This window comes from Amblyomma maculatum, chromosome 1 (assembly GCF_055883805.1).
Source record: "Amblyomma maculatum isolate TAMU_Amacu chromosome 1, ASM5588380v1, whole genome shotgun sequence".
Lineage (NCBI taxonomy): Eukaryota > Metazoa > Arthropoda > Arachnida > Ixodida > Ixodidae > Amblyomma > Amblyomma maculatum.
In genome coordinates, this window is record NC_139344.1 from 17,497,346 (window position 1) to 17,516,597 (window position 19,252).

Sequence of the window (19,252 nt, forward strand, 5' to 3'; positions counted from 1 at the left end):
CCAATAGTTCATGTCTTTACTTGAGCAATGCTGCGACTCATTTTTAACATTTGAACATCTTGGCATAGGCCCTGTATGGCTTTTCAAGACTCTTGAGAAGCTTCCTAGTGACTGACATCTTGGTGTACCAACTTATAAAGATTCAAGCAAGATTTTGTCTGCCATAGGCCTGAGAAACTTGTCATTGACAAAGAGGTTCGATGGTGAAGTCTTGTTTTCACACCAGAATCATTAGAACAACTCATGCAGTTTTTGAGGTCGGACAAGTTTCCTAACGACTCACAGTTGTTTGCGCTATCTGCTTCGCTTGTTGCTTTTGCTTCTCTCTCCACTGGCAATTCAAAATGCTGGGAGGAGGTGCTACATCACATGCACAGTGCATTTTTTTTTTTTGCAATTATTTTCAATCGCCGGTGGCACATACTAAATTCTTGTAAACAAATATTTATTATGCTCCATGCTTCCTTCTCTTACAAAAATTTTATTTGTATTAAGCCCCGTGCAAGATGTGTTATATCTTTGCCCCCGGTGCTGTGACAGTGTTCCACAGTTCCGCAAAATTCGATGGCAGCCATGTTTGAGCAGTTTTGGAGTAATATTGCATTTTGAAGCAGGACGTAGCCCAGAAAGCAGTTTAGAGCAGAATGAAGCAATTGGAACAGCACTTCCACCCCTGAAAGCATGGAAGCAAAAATTTAGTATCTATGCTCTTTTACTTTCATGGATTCCTGCAGTGGCTCCCTCTCAGTTCCAATTACTTTTGTGAAAAGCCTTTATCAGTTCTACTGGGCTTCACACTGTGTTGATCTATAGGCGAGGGCTTTCACAACTTTTTCATAGTTGAAGGCACTTTGTCACCCTTTGTGTCAATCTCACATGAAAAAGTTCGAGAGTAAAAATATATGTAGACTGGTATCTAATTGGAACAGCCAACTTTACACGTGCAGGGTACAATATATAAATAGATAGGAATAATGTAGCATCCCAAATTATTATAACACATGCTCATATTCTAAGGTCTCTTCCATCATTAAATAAAAGAATACTCAGCCAGCTGAACTCACCTCAAAGGAATGCTCTTTGTTGTCTTCTTGGCGGTAGTCAAGCAGCAGGGACAAAGACATGACTGAGCAGTCAAAACGGCCCCCCTTGGCTGTACGTGATGGATATACCAGAATGCTTGGCTCACTGGGTAAGTTGTCAAGACGCAGTGGGGTCCCCACTTTCCCGGGAGGTGCTGCTTTGGCCAATGCCTCATCTTTACTTCCTTCTACAGTTTCTTTCTTAACCACATCCACTGGATCAGTTGTCTTCTCTTCCATCTGCACAAAAGAAGAAAAACACACAACCTGAACCAAAATGCCAAACTTGGCTTCAATAATGCAGACTGACTGCCATAATAAAAGAATTATTTCTGCACATAAAGCTGGTTCAGCAGTCACACTGACAAACAGGAGCAAATAATTGCAATAATTCAAAAACACGGTACTACAAAGAAGCCTTGAAAACTGGCAGTAATACAGGAACTGAACAAAAATTAGTGCAGGTTTAAGCATCGCTTGAACCTAGTTACACGAGCAAAAGCAAATCACCATTCATGTGCTCACATTAACGTTCCAGCATGAAGCATAAATTTATTATTAAGCAATTTTTTTTTTTCAGGAATGGAACGGCGCGCTATCTTGCTCAACCCTTGGTGGACATCTGACTAGCTATGCAACGAGTACGTTTCAAGGTCATTTTCCCAATGCAAAGGCGCAGTATCTCTCACTTCATGGTGGACACCTCACTAAGCTTGTTTCGTGCGCGAAGGCTCATCCCACTTTAACCTTGCCAAGCCCTTCAAGGTGGTTCGTAGTGTAAATGAAATAAAAGGCACAGTATCTGTCACACTTCTGCGTGGACACCTGAACAGGGCCGTAAGGGAAGTGAGGAAGCTGGGAGTGAAAGAAGAAAGAGGAAAAGATGCGCTATAGTCGAGGGCTACAGAGTAATTTCAACCACCTGGGAATCTTCAACATGCAGTGACATCGCACAAAACATGAAGCCTTTGCATTTCGCCGTCATTTGGTCCAGAAGGTGCAGGTTTAAGCATGGCTGGAACCTAGTTAAAAGAGCAAAAACAAGTAAGCGTTCGTGTCTGTTTACATTAGCATTCCAGCATGAAGAATATGGAGCAGCGAGGCTGTGGAATCGGCGACGGTGGCAGCGGCGCAACTCTCCAGTTAGTCGGTGCATGCACAGTAGCGGCTCCACATGGCAACCTTGGCTTGACATAGCGTAGTGAAGCTTTCGTTTCAGAAGTGCTACCCACCTTTCCACTTATTGAGAACATTAAATACGCACACTTGTTTAAAATAACTTGCTTGATTTGAAGTGCCTAAAAATTTCAACATTCGCTCAGAGCCCAATGAAGCCGCATAAACTTTAATGGAAAGGGGTGAAGCTTCCACTACACTAATAAGACTGTCACCCAAGTGACAAGCTACTACTGGATGCCGATAGTCCCACTGCTACATGCTTGCTTAAACCACACTAAAAGACACCAAAGTTAAAAATACATACATCAGCATCTCTCTCCTCTTCCTGCCGGTCAGTGTCATCCTCTTCCTTAACTTCATCATTGATGTCTTCCTTGACCTCGTCCAGGACTGCCTCTTCAACCGGCTCCTCGCCATCCTCATCCTCTTCGGCCTCCTCAACTTCCTCCTCTTCTTGGTCCTCCTCATTGCCTTCGGCCATTTCTGCTTCCGCTTTAAGAGCCTTGCTGAGCCGTGCCACTAACTGCGACTTTAGGCCTTTGGTCGGCAAGCCACGTGCCTCCAGCTCCACACGCAGTTCGCCTACCTGCAAAACCCAAACCTGCTATACATCCTCCAATACATATGAAATGATTAGAGACTGGGCACTGCCTCTCTACGTCTCAGTAAAACATGTATATATTATTTATTGAGCACATACCAACAGCTACATTACAGTTGCATCGATGCAGGCGTGCAGGTAAGGAGAAACATTCATAAAAAGAAACTGCTCGAGCACAAAGTTATCAAAATAAGTGGTAAATACACTTGAGTATTTCTTTGCATAAATAAATCCCTTAACTCTTTCGTTGCCATGCTACTGTGATTCGACCACCGGTGAACGAAATACTCGAAGTCCAAATTTCATGCCACTAGCGCCGTAACAGACCTGCTGCACCCTCTAATTTGTACTTCAGACGCTATATTTTATTCTTTGGAATGTTCTGCAATTTTTCTTGCGTGGCTGCTATTTTTCAAACACCTTTGAAGTTCATGTTGCAGTGTGGAACACTCCCAACATGGCATCAACCTCAAGAACAGTGCTTGCTCGCAAAACAACTGTTTCCAGCGAATTTGTTGTCTCTGGAGCAGAGTTGCTGGAAGCTATCAGCAGCAGCGACTTAGAAGAGGATGTTGCATCCTCGGATTTTGATTGTAATATTGAAACTCGGGAACAACAGAATAGAATGTTGTCAACTGTGTGCGCACGTTTCGGTTTTTGCCTATCATTTGTTTCTTCCTTGGAGCTCTCTCACTCAGTGAAAATGTCATGATTAACATTTTTGTCATCTGTAGTGCCGCAACAACAAATGGGAAGATGTTCCGCAATCACAAAGGAGTATTTTGTTTTGACTGAGTATTACTCCGGGCATCAAGATTAAATTGACATTCCGTAGCAGGCTTTCTGGCTGCTACAAAGTATCAGTATAAGATTTTCCAAAGTAGCTGACTTCCTCAAACTGTTGTTTCTCGTGGTAGTTCTGAATGCCATAAGCCTGAACACCAACAAGTATGCATTTACAGTCACCACCTGAAAATTTCGATTCCTCATTTTTCAAATATGGTCGAAAAGTCGGACTTTTTCGCGGCACCGCGAATAGCTCCACAGAGCTAAGGTATATGAGCACCTGAAATTTCGAATGCGTTGTGAATGATTACTCGATTTTTCGAACTTAATTAGCTCTGCCGCTATTTGAGGAAACTTCACCACAGGAATTGTGAGGACTACGCGGTGGAGCATCTATGAAACACGGCGGTTCAGCGAACCTGCAGTGACAGGTTCGCTTTAGCGTCTGTACATTGTCGAAACTCGCGTGTTCGTCCACCACGTATCGGTGACAGTGCAACTATCGAATGCTTTGTGGATAGGCTTTCGGTAAGCAAAAAGGTCTGCATATTTTATTTCATCTCACCATGTTTTGTTTCTAATTTTTGTCAAGAGTTTGTCACAAAGGTTAAGGTGCTACACTTTGTTTTGTAATTTTTTTCCGCCATTCTCAAGAGCGATCCGAGTTGAAACGAAGAATGGTTTAAATTACAGTTATTAGCCTTTACTTAAGTAAAAGAAAATTGGGCTTTCAACTTTTTTCTTGGCGAGTAAAATCTATATCAAATCAAGGCTAAACTAGGCCTGTTTCAGGTAGTATGAGAAAAAAAATTTCTAACTCAAAATGCATTTGTGTTATAATTTTAAGATTTTGCTGGGAAGTTTCAAGAAGGATTTAAAACGTTTTGTATGCTGTAAGATTTATTTTACTAATTTTCTTCAAAAGCTCTTAGGCTGTAATATAAAATTTTTTCTTCCCTCCCAACTAATTTTGTGTTTCCCAAAATTTTTTTAATACAGTAAAACCTCGTTTATCCGGATCTCGATAACTCGGAAATTTGATTAACTCGGACTTGCTGCGCGGTCCCGTCAAAAATGTGTGCAGTTCTATGGTGTTAAAAGCTTGTTAACTCGGAAGCATGTGGTTGCAATCCGGTTAACTCGGACAACTCCGAAAGAGCTCATCGACCCAGAGGCTCGACAACCCCTTGCCGAGCGACAGAGAAGCCGCGAAGAGTCTGTCAAACAGAAACAAGGCGAGCAACAGCTAGGCTACCGGACGGGGCCCAGTGGAGGCACGAGGCCTCGGGTTGCCATTCCACGGCCGATGCGTCCAGTCTCCCTGACGCGCCTGGGTCCAGCACGGCGCCGAACGCCCGTGCCAGTGATGAGCTGCCGTTATAGCAGCGGCGATGAGCTGTAGGAGTAGTACTCCCTGGTCCGATCACCTGGGACAGCAGGAGGACCAGGACAGGATGCGGCAGGCAGGCCCCAGGTCAGGCCTGGCAGAACATGCACCGCCCGAGCTCCATGGACAACCGACCAGCTCTGCTGTTCGCCTGTTCTCTTCTCCTCGTGCTCCTCGAGCTACCCTCCACGTTCTCCTCTTCTTTCTTCTTTTTCCAAACGTGATTTTGTTTTTCTTCGTCTTTCCTCAGTTTCTCTCCACTCACACAGGTTTTTCACAGGCGCGAAAAATGTAGTGATGATAGTGAATAAACGATCGGTAGAAAGGTGGCACTAGTCATCACTTGCTGCAAAGTAAACATTATCATCATCATCATCGCGACACTGGGAAACATCCAGTAATCCACAAAACGCTACGAAGGACGACGGGACGGTTTTACTTTTCTGCTTTCTTTGTTTTGTGTCAGCCAGTGTCAGCGTGCCAGCCCACGTTGCATCTGTCATCTGTGCTGATGCATTATCACTGCCGTCACGCTCCACGGTTATGGCACTGCCACCTCAGCAAAGCGACAGCAGCAGCCGGCAAATGTTTAGAAACGAAAGTGAAGATACTGAAGGAGGTTGACGAAGGTGTTTCTCGGCAAGAGATAATGAAAAAGTATGGAGTGAAAAGGAGCACGTTAACCATTTCGCTGTCACGAATGTACCGGTACATTTTCGTGCTTCCCCCCCAAAGTGTCACGACGTACCGGTACGTTCTCTATCATGCGTTCAAAACTTCGCGCCTGAGTGCGAAGCTGGCGCGCTTGGACAGGCTGTGCCATCTGTCAAATCTTTCTACAAGTTCGTATTATTTCCCCGCGTCATGTTGGTATGTATATATTGAAGAGTATGGAGCGACCGCGCCCACACCCACAACCTTCTTTGCTGGGGGGCGTGGTCGCTCCGGGCGCGCTACTCTATCGCGCTAAGGGATCATGCGACGCGCGTTTCGCGGCGCATGCGTGCGTGCGGTTACGGAAGGGTCATTCTGCTATCTACTGCAGGTTTGCAGGTTTTTATTTTTATTCTGTTGGCATGTCTGCTACGTCGCGTCACGTTCAGGGGCTCGCGCTGTTGCCTCTCCAATAGATGACTCGATCATTGCTCTCGCTCTCTCTTGCCGCTCCCTTGCTGGCGGCTAGCAGCAGCAAAGGAGGTTGTTTTAGTTTCTTTCCATCTCCCTCTGTAATCTTGATTTCTGAACGTGCCATGCATCTCCGTTAAGCGGGCCACTGAAAGTGCGCCCTCCGTGCGTGCGATTACTTTCGGATGGCTGACCGCGCGGGACCTTCGACTGCGGACTGGGGCGATGGCTCTTTTCATTATGAATATGAGTCAAGCTCGGATTCGGTCTCTCAAGAAGTATTGAGCAGTTTTTTCTTATATTATTCTCATTTATCTAATTTAAAATCAAGCTGATAATGATGATGATGTTAATTATAACACCTGCAGAACACTGAAATGTGCATATTCCGTTGACTATGTTATTTGTATAGCAACCATAATCAATAATCAAAAATAAATCGCTATGCTCGTTCCCTGAAGCCAAGCCGACACTGGGGGTGTGCCACGGCCAGAAACGCCCAACAGCAAAAGGGTTAAGAGACTATACCGGGTGTCCCAACTAACTTGAACCAAGGGATACAAAATAATACATTTGAGGTAGGTCAGTGAAACCAATTGCATTCACCTGCCAGCCTCCTTGCGCACTACAGGCGATTTTTTGTTTTGCAATTACTTAATTAGCTAATTATGTTAACTTTTCTAATTTGTTAAATATCGGCTTTAGACCAAACATGTGAATTGGAAACTTGTAGAGCACCTTCAGAAACCCCCATTCCATTAATTGCGATAAAGAAAGTCTCACGTGTATCTTTTTTTCTGGGCCCAAAAGAAAGCCCGCGAAATACAAATAATACCACGTGACTAGTTCATTTGTGCGCCGCGATTGGGGTGCTCTCAGTCGTGGTTTGAGCGAACGAAATTAGCTGCGGCCGTGTCTCCTTTGCCCCGTTAAAGCGGCAGGCCGATATGCCTGCGATGGCTTCTTCGCCCGCGTCCGACAGCCGGCCCACGTGGTGAAAGAAGCACCGAGAGCGGCGAGCCGACACCACCGGGATTCTAACAAACCCTCAGTCTCTCCCATCAGCGAACTTTACGGCAAACGGATGAGCGATAAGGTATCAGCCACTGAATCTGCGCATACAGGCTTCGGTAAAGGGGCGAGATGACATCATGTGACTCGACTAAAATTAGCTCTGCACCTTCATTTGCCGGTTCTTTATCGTCATCCGCCTGTCGTGATGTAGGCTGCTGCGGTGCACAGGCCTGGCCAAGATCGCGGTGACGACGGGCGAGCTCGAGCTCGCTCCAACCATCGCCAACGTTTCTGCCTGCCGCTGCAACGGGACCATCGGGTCACGGCCGCAGCTGATTTCGTTCGCTCAAACCACGACTGAGAGCACCACGATCGCTGCGCTCAAATGCGCTAGTCATGTGGTATTATTTGTATTTCGCGGGCTTTCTTTTGAGCCCAGAAAAAAAGATACACGTGAGACTTTCTTTATCGCAATTAATGGAATGGGGGTTTCTGAAGGTGCTCTACAAGTTTCCAATTCACATGTTTGGTCTAAAGCCGATATTTATTAAATTAGAAAAATTAACATAATTAGCTAATTAAGTAATTGCAAAACAAAAAAATTGCCTGTAGTGCGCAAACAGACTGGTAGTTGTATGCAACTGGTTTCACTGACCTACCTCAAATATATTATTTTGTAACCCTTGGTTCAAGTTAGCTGGGACACCCGGTATAAAGAACAAAACAAAAATTTTGGAAGCATTTGACAGTGGCAAATTCACTGGAGCAAGAAAAAGGCTGAGGTCAGCAGCACACCCGGAACTGGAGACAGCACTGCTGCGATGGATCGTAGATATGTGTAATGGACAGCTTCCATTGAGCGGACTGCTGATCTATCAGCAGGCTGAAAGATATGCATTCAAAATGAACATAGACTCTTTTAGTACATCTGAAGGGTGGTTTGCGCATTTTAAAGAAAGGCATGGGTTGACCTTTCGAAACGTGTGCGAAAAGGCAGCGGTCGATGAGCGTTGCATCACCGATTGGAAGACTACCTGGCTCGCTACGAACCAGCAGATATCTTCAATGCCAATGAAACAGCCCTTTTTTTCAAGGCCTTGCCGGACAAGACGATTACATTCAAGGGTAACCCATGCATTGGAGGCAAGAGAAGCAAAGAAAGGGTCACTGTGCTTCTAGCCACAAACATGTTGGGCACGGAGCGCCTACTACTTCTAGTAATTGGAAAGGCTAAGCAATCGAGGTGCGTCAAAAACATTCGCCGCCTGCCTGTGGACTCGGATATTTTCCAAGCTTGGATGTGGCAGCTCGACCGCCGCTTCTCTGCCACAAACCGCAAGGTTTTGTTCGTGGTGGTTATCCGCAGCGCACACACTAGTGTGACTGGGTTGCAGTGCATCGAACTCGTATTTCTGCCTCCAAATACAACGGCTGCTCTGACACCACTGAATCAGGGCATCATTCAACATGTCAAACCAAGTACCGAAGACATGTCATGGAACGGCTGCTGCTCTGCAAAGAGGCAGGTCGAGAATACGACTTAAACCTCCTCAGCGCGATCCATATTTTAGTGCATGTGTGGAGCAACATGTCGGCGCAGGTAACAGTGAACTCCTTCCGACACAGTGGGTTTGTCTGCCTTGACGACAGTTATTTACCTCCCGAGGCCACTCCTGAAGGCACTGAAAGAATGGACAACGAAGTGCATGAGAGCCGGTTAGAGTTTCTCCTTCCTCCCGATGTCCAGCTTGCCGACTACGTTGCAATAGACGATGGTGTTGCTGTTTCTGGCATGCTAACTGACGATATATCCGAAGTGCTTGACGGCGTTGAAAATGACTGTTCTGATGATGACTGTCACGACCAGCTGCCTCGGTGTCGTGCAGTGCAGGAGGCCACTGATGCCCTCGCTGTACTCGAAGAATTCTGTGTCGCAGCTCGTGACAGTGAGCGTGCGCTCCATTACCTGATGGGGTTAAAGAAAATAGTTTTAGCACAGATTCCGACGACGAAGCAAACCAAAATAGCGCAATAGCAAACCAATAGCGCAATAAAGGTATGTGCATGCCCAGTGTATTTTTCTGTTGTTTTCACGGTAAATTCGATGAGCCGGAATTCGGTTAACTCGGACATTTTTGCCGGTCCCTTGCGATCCAGATTAACGAGGTTTTACTGTATTCACACTGGGGTATCTGTGTTAAAAGAAATGTTTTCGAATGTGCATTCTATCTCGATCACTGGCATATATTTTACTTATTTTTGTCCCTCATATAAATTGCAGCAAAGAAGTTTGTCAGAAACCTATGAAAAACAGCCATTTTTCCCCCAGTAACGAAAGAGTTAAAAACCCCAATGAAGAGCAGCTTTCATTGCATATAAGATATACAGTCGACGACCGAAAATCCAGATACCTGATTTTTTGGGCATGCTTGATTCACAGCAACACGAAATACTCCATAAAACTAATGTATATGACAGTCAAAAGTTCCGGACGCATCGTAACCTACTGCTCGATTTTTCACACTTCATTCACATTCGCCATGGCACCCCTGCCAATAGCCAAGCCTCCATATAACATATATTGTGGAACGTCATTAATCCAGGCTTCAAGAGGGGTGAAAAATGTGAATAAGTCGAACCTGGATATATCAAACTCGAAGGGGATTGCGAAATAGCTCGATATATCGATAATTTTATATACAGAAATTGGCTTGAAACGCCACTTGCAATCGTAAAAAATGACACTGTATTTGTCGCATAGTCAGCCCAGTCGCATAATGAGCCCACCCCCCACTTTTGCCCCCAAGAATTTGAAAAAAGAAAAAAAAAAACCGTTCGGAGATGCATCCCTCCATTTCCTCCATTTCGACTGTCGCATCCGCAGCTCATTGATTGGCAGCGCGCCAAGATACTACGCAGTGATAACGTCACAGCGTGTTTATCTTTTGACTATACTTTTGATAGATCCTGCGGTGGCAGGGAGCTAACTTGGCAGAGTGTCCGTGATGGCTTGATTGCACAAGCCTGGTTCGATTTATTCCGCCGGGCACGCGCAGTCCACTGCCACAAAATCATTGGAAGCGTGATAGCTGCAAATGCCGTTTAAGAAAACAATGCTAAAAGTTGGTGTCGTTATCGCAGCTGACCGAGTGCTTTCATTGATTCATAGATCTAAGAATGAATGACTTTCAAACACACACACACAAAAAAAAAACATCCGAAGCCGCCATGGCTGATGCTGAGCCGCACGTTCAGCATGACAAGTAAGGACGACTACTCCCGCAAAAAAAAAAAAAAAAAAAAAAACATACCCTGCGGCTTCTGCGACCGCAGCCGCCGTAGTTTACGCACATGCAGCACGATTACACGAGACGCGCATCGCACGTCAGCTGCCCCGCACAGAGCATTCACAACACACACTGGAGCTTCCTTCCTCCATGCACTGGAGAAAGCGTCTGCCACGGGCCAAGCTGGCTTGTCCGCGCATGTGTAATGCGTGCTGCTGTGAGAGAAGACCGGGAAAGAGAGAGGGAGAGATAAAGCTCAGCAGAAGAGTGGGCACTCCCTTGTGCATCGCTCTATCAAGTTTTTCCCCTCTGCCGAACACCATGGCTGCATTGGTTCCCTCTCGTTCCTTCAAGCGCATAGCTTGCAAACGTCACGTGCTGGTGCGTGGCAGCGATCACCGCAGATGCGGCCGCCTTTGGGGAAAGGGCACGGCGCTGCCCTAGACCAGCCGTCGTCGAACTGTGCCCTCTCATTCCTTCCGCGCGTGGCTTGAAAATGTCACGCGGCAAACGGCCGAGGGTGATGCGATCATCTTTGGGGAAGGCGCACCGTCCAATGCGTGGTGCGGAGTTTGATATATCGAACAACCGGTGAAATTGAGTTTGATATACGATGCAGCTTTCCTATACTTTTACATGGGATTTTCAAGGGGATATGCAGTGAGTTCGATATAACCAAAATTCAAATTATCCGGGTTTGACTGTATATAAAGCAAATCTTAAGCTATAATAATGAGGCCCTGTACGCAGTGCAGCGCAGTTTTTTCACATACGGCCCTGCCGCGTTTTGACGATGCTTCACTGCGCGGCAGATAAGACTATGCGGTGAAGCATCCTCAAAACGCGGTGGTTCAGCAAACTCGCAGCAGCAGGTTCAATTTCGCGTTTGGACTTCGTCTAAGCCAGTTAATTTTCCAGTTGTAGAACTGAAAAGTGTGCCATCTGCCACCGGCGAGCCGGCTGTTTCAGCGATGACCGCTCTGGGCGAAATGAGAAGGTGCTGTGTGCAAGAGGAGCACGATGAGCACCGAGCAGACAGCTGGGTGAACCGCCTCCGTCACCCCCTAGTTCTTCGGACCCTGAAGTCGCTTTAGCTCCCACATGCTTGGCTGAATGTATTAAAACAATTCTGTGCATGAATAGAAGAACTAGGCCCCTATAAAAGCGGCTGTAGGCTGTAGTAGGGAAAAATGTGTATAAGCGGCAAGGCACATACAGAAAATGCAAGATACAGATTGCTGATTAACTGACAAGCAACAGTAAGAAATTTCTTGAACATATTAAGTACTTTATTTCTCGAACGTTAGCGGGACGTCCAATGACGAATGCCTACCATATTTTTATGATAAATTTTGGTTATCAAATGCACCGGTTTATGCGAGCTAGACTGAAGTCTTCTATCGACGAAATAGATCGAAACAGATCAGCGAGAGCCAATACAAATGCATGAAACCACACAGCGGATGACCTCAAAAGCCAGCAAGATAAACAATTTGCTACTTAAGTGAATATAAATAAATAACTCAAGCATATGGTACCAACATATAAAAACACTACAGAAGTATATGAAAATGTCGCTTAACTATGACAACATGAATGAATTAAGCTGCTAAATTTGAAAACACAGAAGATACAGGCAGAGTCTTTAAATAGAGCCCTCAAGCCAGATTATTTGCATCTCCTCAGCTTCAGGTGCTTTATCTGCTCTGCTTTTGGTTTAGTATGCGAAGCGTGATTTCTCTGTCATTGGTAGGACATGCAAGTTTGGAAAACTCCGCGCTTTACAAAAACATTGCAAATTCACACATATGTTCTTTGCACTCTTTTTCCCTGAACTTAAAAAAAAAAAAAATGTGAAGGACTCTTCCAGCATGTTTACGAGTTAAGCTCCGCAGACAGGCAAAGAAGACCTCTGTGGTTGAAGTTTGAGGTGAATTTATTTTCTTCTTCTTGTGCCGTGCAGGATTTGCTCAAAATGAGATGCAGAACAAGTACTGCATTTTGATATGTGCATGAACTTCCAAGCCATATATATTGCAATATAAGCTATGAGACCGCTAAAACTGTGCCTAGTGACATACTTATAATCATCTGGAGGAAGGGCATTAAAGGTAGCTTCGACGTCCTCGAGTCTTCCTTTGTCAATTAAGCGGTCAATCTTATCAACCAGACTTGAAAGAAGATGGGTGCGTTCCTCACTTGTACGCCTAACGTGATTCCCCCACCATGCGGAGAGAGTGTATCTCTAGAAGGGAAGGGCTCAAATGGGAAAAACAGCAGAAACATCGCAAATTCACGCATACGCTCTTCGCATTATTCTTCCCTGAAGAATAATATAGGGAAGAATATTCTTCTCTGAAGAGGGCATTCAAGAGAGGGAGGGAAAGGGAGAGGGGTTGAAAGCTTAATGAGACTGACTGGAACTGTGACTGTGCTCTCTGCAGACACGTATGTTTCTGACTGGCCGATCAACATTGTATCATACGACACAGAAGCAACGCGATGCAAAGGGATCAATGCAGGACATGAGCCACAGAAGCAGATGCCCTGAAAGTTTCCTCTGTGGAGCATGCGCTTCTGATGCGCTCCTGCGACTGACAGCAGCACCTATGCTTTTCATCACTCTGGCGACCAACTCACTTCTATTGCCACGCATTGAAGATGGCACACTTCTCAATTCTAGAACACTACACCACTGCATTAACCCACTATCAAATGCTGGTTAACGCCCACTGTCTGCGTAAACACTGCGCAGCAAGACCAAGCGTCAGACTGTCCTAGTGACCCCTTCCTCCACCATAGTGGCAATCTAAAGTTTATGTAACGAGATTTAATCCACAAAATCTGATTTTTCGGACTTCTTGAATTTTCAGACATTTCCATGGTCCCTAGAGTCCAAAAAACCATTTCAGGAACAGACAATGGTGAACAGAAGCAAACACAGAAAAACTCCACTGATGCATTTTCATATCATACGTCAAAACCATGAGAATTAGAAAAGTAACAGAGCAAAACTATTTTTATCCCGGCTAGTATCTTCCAGGATAACATGATTTCCCAACTACTACATTTAAACTTTTGAAAAATTCCCGCTCACAAAATGTTTTGCAGCCAACTGCACACACCTAAACATAAAACTGAGGCAAACATAAGGGTGCACGATATGAAGAAGTGGATTACAGTGGCAGTGACCAGCTATGACCCTATCCTATGTTCAAAAGGGCAAAGCACTGAAAATGACAAAAAAACCTGCACACTAGCATATCAGCAGGCTCTTCCTGCGGGGTGCAACATGAGGTGAAACATGGCAGCTTCTCAGCTGTTGATCGGCAAGGGGGCAAAGCATTCCGAACTACAACAGTGCACTTCATATATAGTTTTTTTTTTTTAACTGTTCACAAATTGTTACTTTCAACGTTTAGAGAGAAATGTTGGTGCAGTCTAAGATAGTACAGCAATGCGGACATTATGTATGTGGTACAGCTCAGTGAATAAATAATTAACTAAATTAAATACTTTTTACTTTTGGGTTTAGGGGACACATTATATTAAGAAGCTGAAGGCCGAGAACATATAGGCAGAGTCAAGTTTTTTAATTTCCGTTATCTGCAATGCATTATAAAATATATGTAAGGTCAAAAATATGTATATTTTAGCTCGTAAAGTTGGTTTCCTACAATACGCATTTTTAAAATGGGGTCGCTCGCATTTCTAACCTAGCAAATATGGAAGTTGTTTGTCTATTTCATGCCACAGAAGCAGTACATGTGATTTCCACGACAATACTAGGCCTAGCAACTTATTTTTGTGCATGATGGTACCTCATTAAACAACTAAAATTTTCAAAACTATGTGGCTTCGCTTAGATTATAGCTTTTCTAATTTTCTTTCTTTTTTTTTTTGCATTTATTCTTTAAATGCATCAAAAAAATGCGGAATTACCAACATGGGGTAGCTTTCTTTCGATGTTGGCTTCATAGTTAAGGTGCTACGAGAAACCAAACCAACTTCGAAGCCGGCAAAAGGCTATTGTTTACACAACATCATTCAACAGCTGAAATCAGGTGAGAGATGAAATGCCAATTCCCACTGTAAGAAAGCCAGGACTGCAAAGCAGCTCGACGTGAGTTCACAGTTTTCATTTCAAAGAGACTAACATTTTCCCATAATTATGGTTTAGGTTAAGCCTCCCAACCACTTCGCTTCTACCCTTTCGCATGTTTAGACAAAAAAAACTTCCCTGAATTCTTTAACCCTTTCGCTGTCATGAACGTACCAGTACGTTTTCGTGCTTCCCCCCCACAGTGTCACCGACGCACCGGTACATCCTCTACCATGCGTTCAAAACTTTGCGCCTGAACGGGAACCTGGCGCGCTTGAACTGGCTGCGCCATCTGTCAAATCTTTCTACAAGTTCGTATTTTCACCCTGCACTGTGTTGGTACGCATATATTGAAGAGTATGGAGCGACCGCGCCCATCCCCGCCACCTTCATTGCTGGGGGGCGCGGCCACTCCATGCACGCTACTCTATCGCGCTAAGCGATCATGCGGTGCGCGTGTACGGTTACGGGTTTAAGGGTTGTTCTGACATCTGCCGCCGGTTTGCAGATTTTTATTTTTATTCTGTTGCCGGGTCTGCTATAATGCATCAAGTTCAGGGGCGCGAGCCGTTGCCTTTCCAACAGGTAGACACACGACCCAAACGCTGCTTTCGCTCTCGCCGCGCCCTTATTTACAGCTAGCAGCAGCAAAAGAGGTTGCTTTAGCCACTTTCCATCTTCCTCTGTCATCTTGATTTCACAGCGTGCCATTTCATTACGTTGTGTGGGCCACCGAAAGTGCGCCCTTCAGCGCGCTGTTACTTTCGGACGGCTGACTGCGCAGGACCTTCGATTGCGGACTGGAGCGATGGCTCTTCTGATTAGGAAATACGAGCCGAGCTCGGATTCAGACTCTCAAGAAATATCGAGCAGTATTTTTTCTTACATTATCCTCATTTATCTAATTTATAGTCATGCTGCTGCTGATGATGATGATTATTAACACCTGCAGAGCACTGAAATGTTCATATTCCATTGACTGTTATTTATATAGCAATCATAGCCCCCACGGCTTCTTTCAAGCTGCAGTGCACCTGAGGAGGTAAGAGGTATGCTCACAGCTCTTCATGCCTCGTGCTGACCCTGAAAGCTCTAAAGCTTTAGCTGGCCCATGCCGACAGCATGCCCCAGTATCGAGTCAGTCTATGCAAAGACCTATCCTAAAAATCACATTGTATTGCGTCCCCTTGTATACTGCTACCCTGGCCACCCCGTGTATGCAATGCCTGGTGTCATCGGCGGTGCAGGAGCCATGGAAGAACGCAAACATTATCTTAATTCATAAGAAAGAAGACACTAAGGATGTGAAAAATTTACAGACCAATCAGCTTACTATCTGTTATATACAAGGTATTTACCAATGTACAGTAGACTCTCGATAATTCAAACTCTGATAATTCATATTTTCGGTTAATTCAAACAAATATCAAATTTTTGGTTGGTTCGTCATGTTTTCAATGTATTTCACGCCGCTTAATTCAAACACCGCAATTCGGTTATATCATACTTTTTGCTTGTCCATCCCGGAAAATTATTGGCTATTGTTTCCGCCACTGGCGAAAAATATGAATTCTTATAACACTACAACAGTGGAAAATGTGAAAATAAGCGCACTATGACTTAAAAAAAGAAAAGAAAGCGAAAAGCTTAACAAACAAATGTTCGAAGTGAAACAAAAACCTCCCGAAGGGCGCTGCTCAACTTTTTGTGGCTTGCTAGCCAGTTCAATGGAGAAAATTCGAAATTAAAACAACACTTAACCCTCAAAATTTGTGGAAAAGAGGACTGTCCGCCTGCGCTTGTCAAAATTCTCAAAACTGCAAGAGAAAAAAAAAAAGGGATGTGAAAGTGACGCGAGTAGCGTCGGCCGACTGTGAATCACGTGACCGCTCGTGCTTTTCTTTCCCTGGTGGGTTGCCCGCGTCAGTAGCACCATGTCTCCGCGAGGGAAGTATCACGCTCTCTGTGAAAGAAAAATTGGCAGCCATACAAGAAGTTGCATGTCTCCGCGAGGGAAGTATCACGCTCTCTGTGAAAGAAAAATTTGCAGCCATACAAGAAGTTGAGGCTGGAATGAAGAAGACTGCTGTGGCACTGAAGTATGGGATAGCGAAAAGTATGCTGACAATGATTGTGAAGGTGAAAGACAAGCTGGGAAACAACGCAAGTCGCTTTGCTCCTGACAGAAAAAGGCTTAGGGCGGCGGCGCATCCGGAGCTTGAGAAGGGAGAGAAGGCCGAAGAACAGTCTGTGCGCTTTGGAATTGACGATTTCAAGAGTAGTGATGGATGGGTGTCGCAATTCAAGGAACGACATGGCCTCGCTTTCAAAACTAAGTGGAGAAGCGGCAGTGGTGAATACGGCGGTTACTACCGACTGGCAGCAGATGCATCTTCAAAGTCTACTGCTTGAATACTCCCCGGCTGATATTTATAATGCTGATGAAATGGGACTATTCTTCAAGTGCCTGCCTCAGCAAACATTGTGTCGCAAGGGGGAACGTACCGGTGGTAAGTTGAGCAAGGAGCGACTCACAGTTATGGTTTGTGCCAATATGGATGGTAGCCACAAACCCGAACATTTCGTTGTGGGCAATACAAAGCATCCAAGGTGCTTTTAAGGCATCCGAACTCTACCTGTTTCATATGCAGCAAATTCACGTGCGTGGATGACGCAATCTTTGTTTGAAGAGTGGCTGCGGAAACTTTACGTGGTGTTCAAGCGCTATAAAAGAAAAGTGCTGATGATTGTTGACAACTGTCCCGCTCATGGTGATGTGGAAGGCCTGGACGCAATTCGTCTTGAATTCCTCCCTCCAAACACAACTGCTGTTCTCCAGCCCCTTAAGAGGATGCTAATATGCATGGACAATTCCATGTCGTACAGCGTAACATTGCTGTCGTCGGTGGGAATGCTAGCTGATGCATGGAGTACAGTAACGCCAGCAACGATATGGAACTGCTTCCACCATGCCTTACGCATAACAGGCTGCAGCAGTGATACTTTGCCTGACTGCGCTCAAAATGAAAATGAAGACTGCCTCCAAATGGAGAGTGATGATGCAGGGCTAGTGCTTTCTGCCCGCCAAGCACACAACATAGCTGCTGACCTCAGTGAATTTGCAGCTGCTGACGATAACCTGTGCGTGTGCAGGGAAGACAGTCTGGACGACTTGGTAGCTGAGGTGCTGCCAGCACAGTACAGCAGCGAAAGTGAAGAGGAGGAATCAGAAGCATTCCTCTGTGACAGCAGCACAAGCCTTCAACTACCTTGCTAAAGTCCGGAAATTTCTGACTGCAGCAGAAAATCTTGAAAAAGAACTGGCTGCTCTTACTGGAATAGAGAACTTTGTTCTGAATGCACATGTAAAAAAGAAGCAATCAACAATTCATGATTTCTTCAAACGGTCTAGTCAGCCATAGATTTCCAATAAACTTGTTCTGGATCCTTCACCTCTGCTGTTTTTATTGTGTAATAAAAGAGTAGAAGTGCTTAAAATGTGATTAAGGTGGATATTTAATTATAATGTGCACTGTAATTGCTCAGTCATATATGCGAGAACTTTCAATAATTCAAACAAAATCCTGGGGTCCCTTTGAGTTTGAATTAATGAGAGTCTGCTGTAATCACTAATAGGAATAGCACAACCTTAGACCTCAATCAAGCAAAAGATCAAGCAGGTTTTCAGAAAGGGTACTTCTACTATCTATCATATCCATACCATCAACCAGGTGATAGAAAAATGTTCTGAATATAAGCAGCCTTTATACATAGCATTCATTGATTGCAGGCATTGCGAAATCAGGGTGTAGACGAGCAGTATGTGAAAGTAGTGGAAGATATATATAAAGGCTGCACAGCAACCATAGTTCTGCATAAATAAAGTAACAAAATTCTTATAAAGAAAGGTGTTAGGCAAGGAGACACAATCTCCTCAGTATTATTCACAGCTTGCTTAGAGGAAGTATTCAGAGACTTGAAATGGGACCAGTTAGGGATAAGGGTAGAGGGAGAATACCTCGATAATCTGCGATTCACTGATGATATTGCCTTGCTAAGCAACTCAGGAGATGAACTGCAAAGAATGATTAATGATCTAGACAGGAAAAGCAGAAAGGATCAATATGCAAAAGACTAAGGTAATGGTCAACAGCCTCGAGAAGGAACAGCAGTTTGCGTTAGGTAGCGAAGCACTGAAAGTGGTAGGCAAATATATCAACTTAGGACAGGTAGTAACCGCAGATCCGAACCATGGAGCGCATTTGGCAAGTACTCGCAGATTATGACTAGCAGCTTACCGGTATCGCTCAAGAGGAAAGTATACAATACTAGCTGCATCATATCTGTACTTACCTATGAGGGCTGAGACATGGAGGCTAAGGAGAGGGTTCTAATTAAGTTGAGGACAACACAGAGGGCTATGGAACGAAAAACGGTAGGGGTAACGTTATGGGAGAGGAAGCATGCAGAGTGGGTCAGAGAAATAACTCAAGTTACCGACATTGTAGTGGAAATTAAGAAGAAGAAATGGGCATGGGCTGGACATGTAGTGTGAAGAGAGGATAACCGATGGTCGCTTAGGGTAACAAACTGGATTCCAAGGGAAGGAAAGCGTAGCAGGGGGCAGCAGAAAGTTAGGTGGGCGGATGAGGTTCAGAAGTTCGCAGGGGTCAAGTGGATGCAGCTAGC

General features: G+C 44.8%; 1 protein-coding gene across 4 annotated transcripts in view; it reads right to left on the bottom strand.

Annotated features, from left to right (window-relative positions):
* The window catches only part of LOC146201850 (cell division cycle and apoptosis regulator protein 1-like), a 178,730-nt gene that overhangs the window by 62,341 nt on the left and 97,137 nt on the right, over positions 1–19,252 (bottom strand). For all 4 annotated transcript variants that reach the window (XM_084587811.1, XM_084587809.1, XM_084587807.1 and 1 more), the window contains 2 exons: positions 2,566–2,847; positions 1,065–1,322 (listed from right to left, as the gene is read on the bottom strand). In XM_084587811.1, the coding sequence (XP_084443937.1) occupies positions 1,065–1,322; positions 2,566–2,847 (540 nt within the window). The remainder of the gene's footprint in view (positions 1–1,064; positions 1,323–2,565; positions 2,848–19,252) is intronic.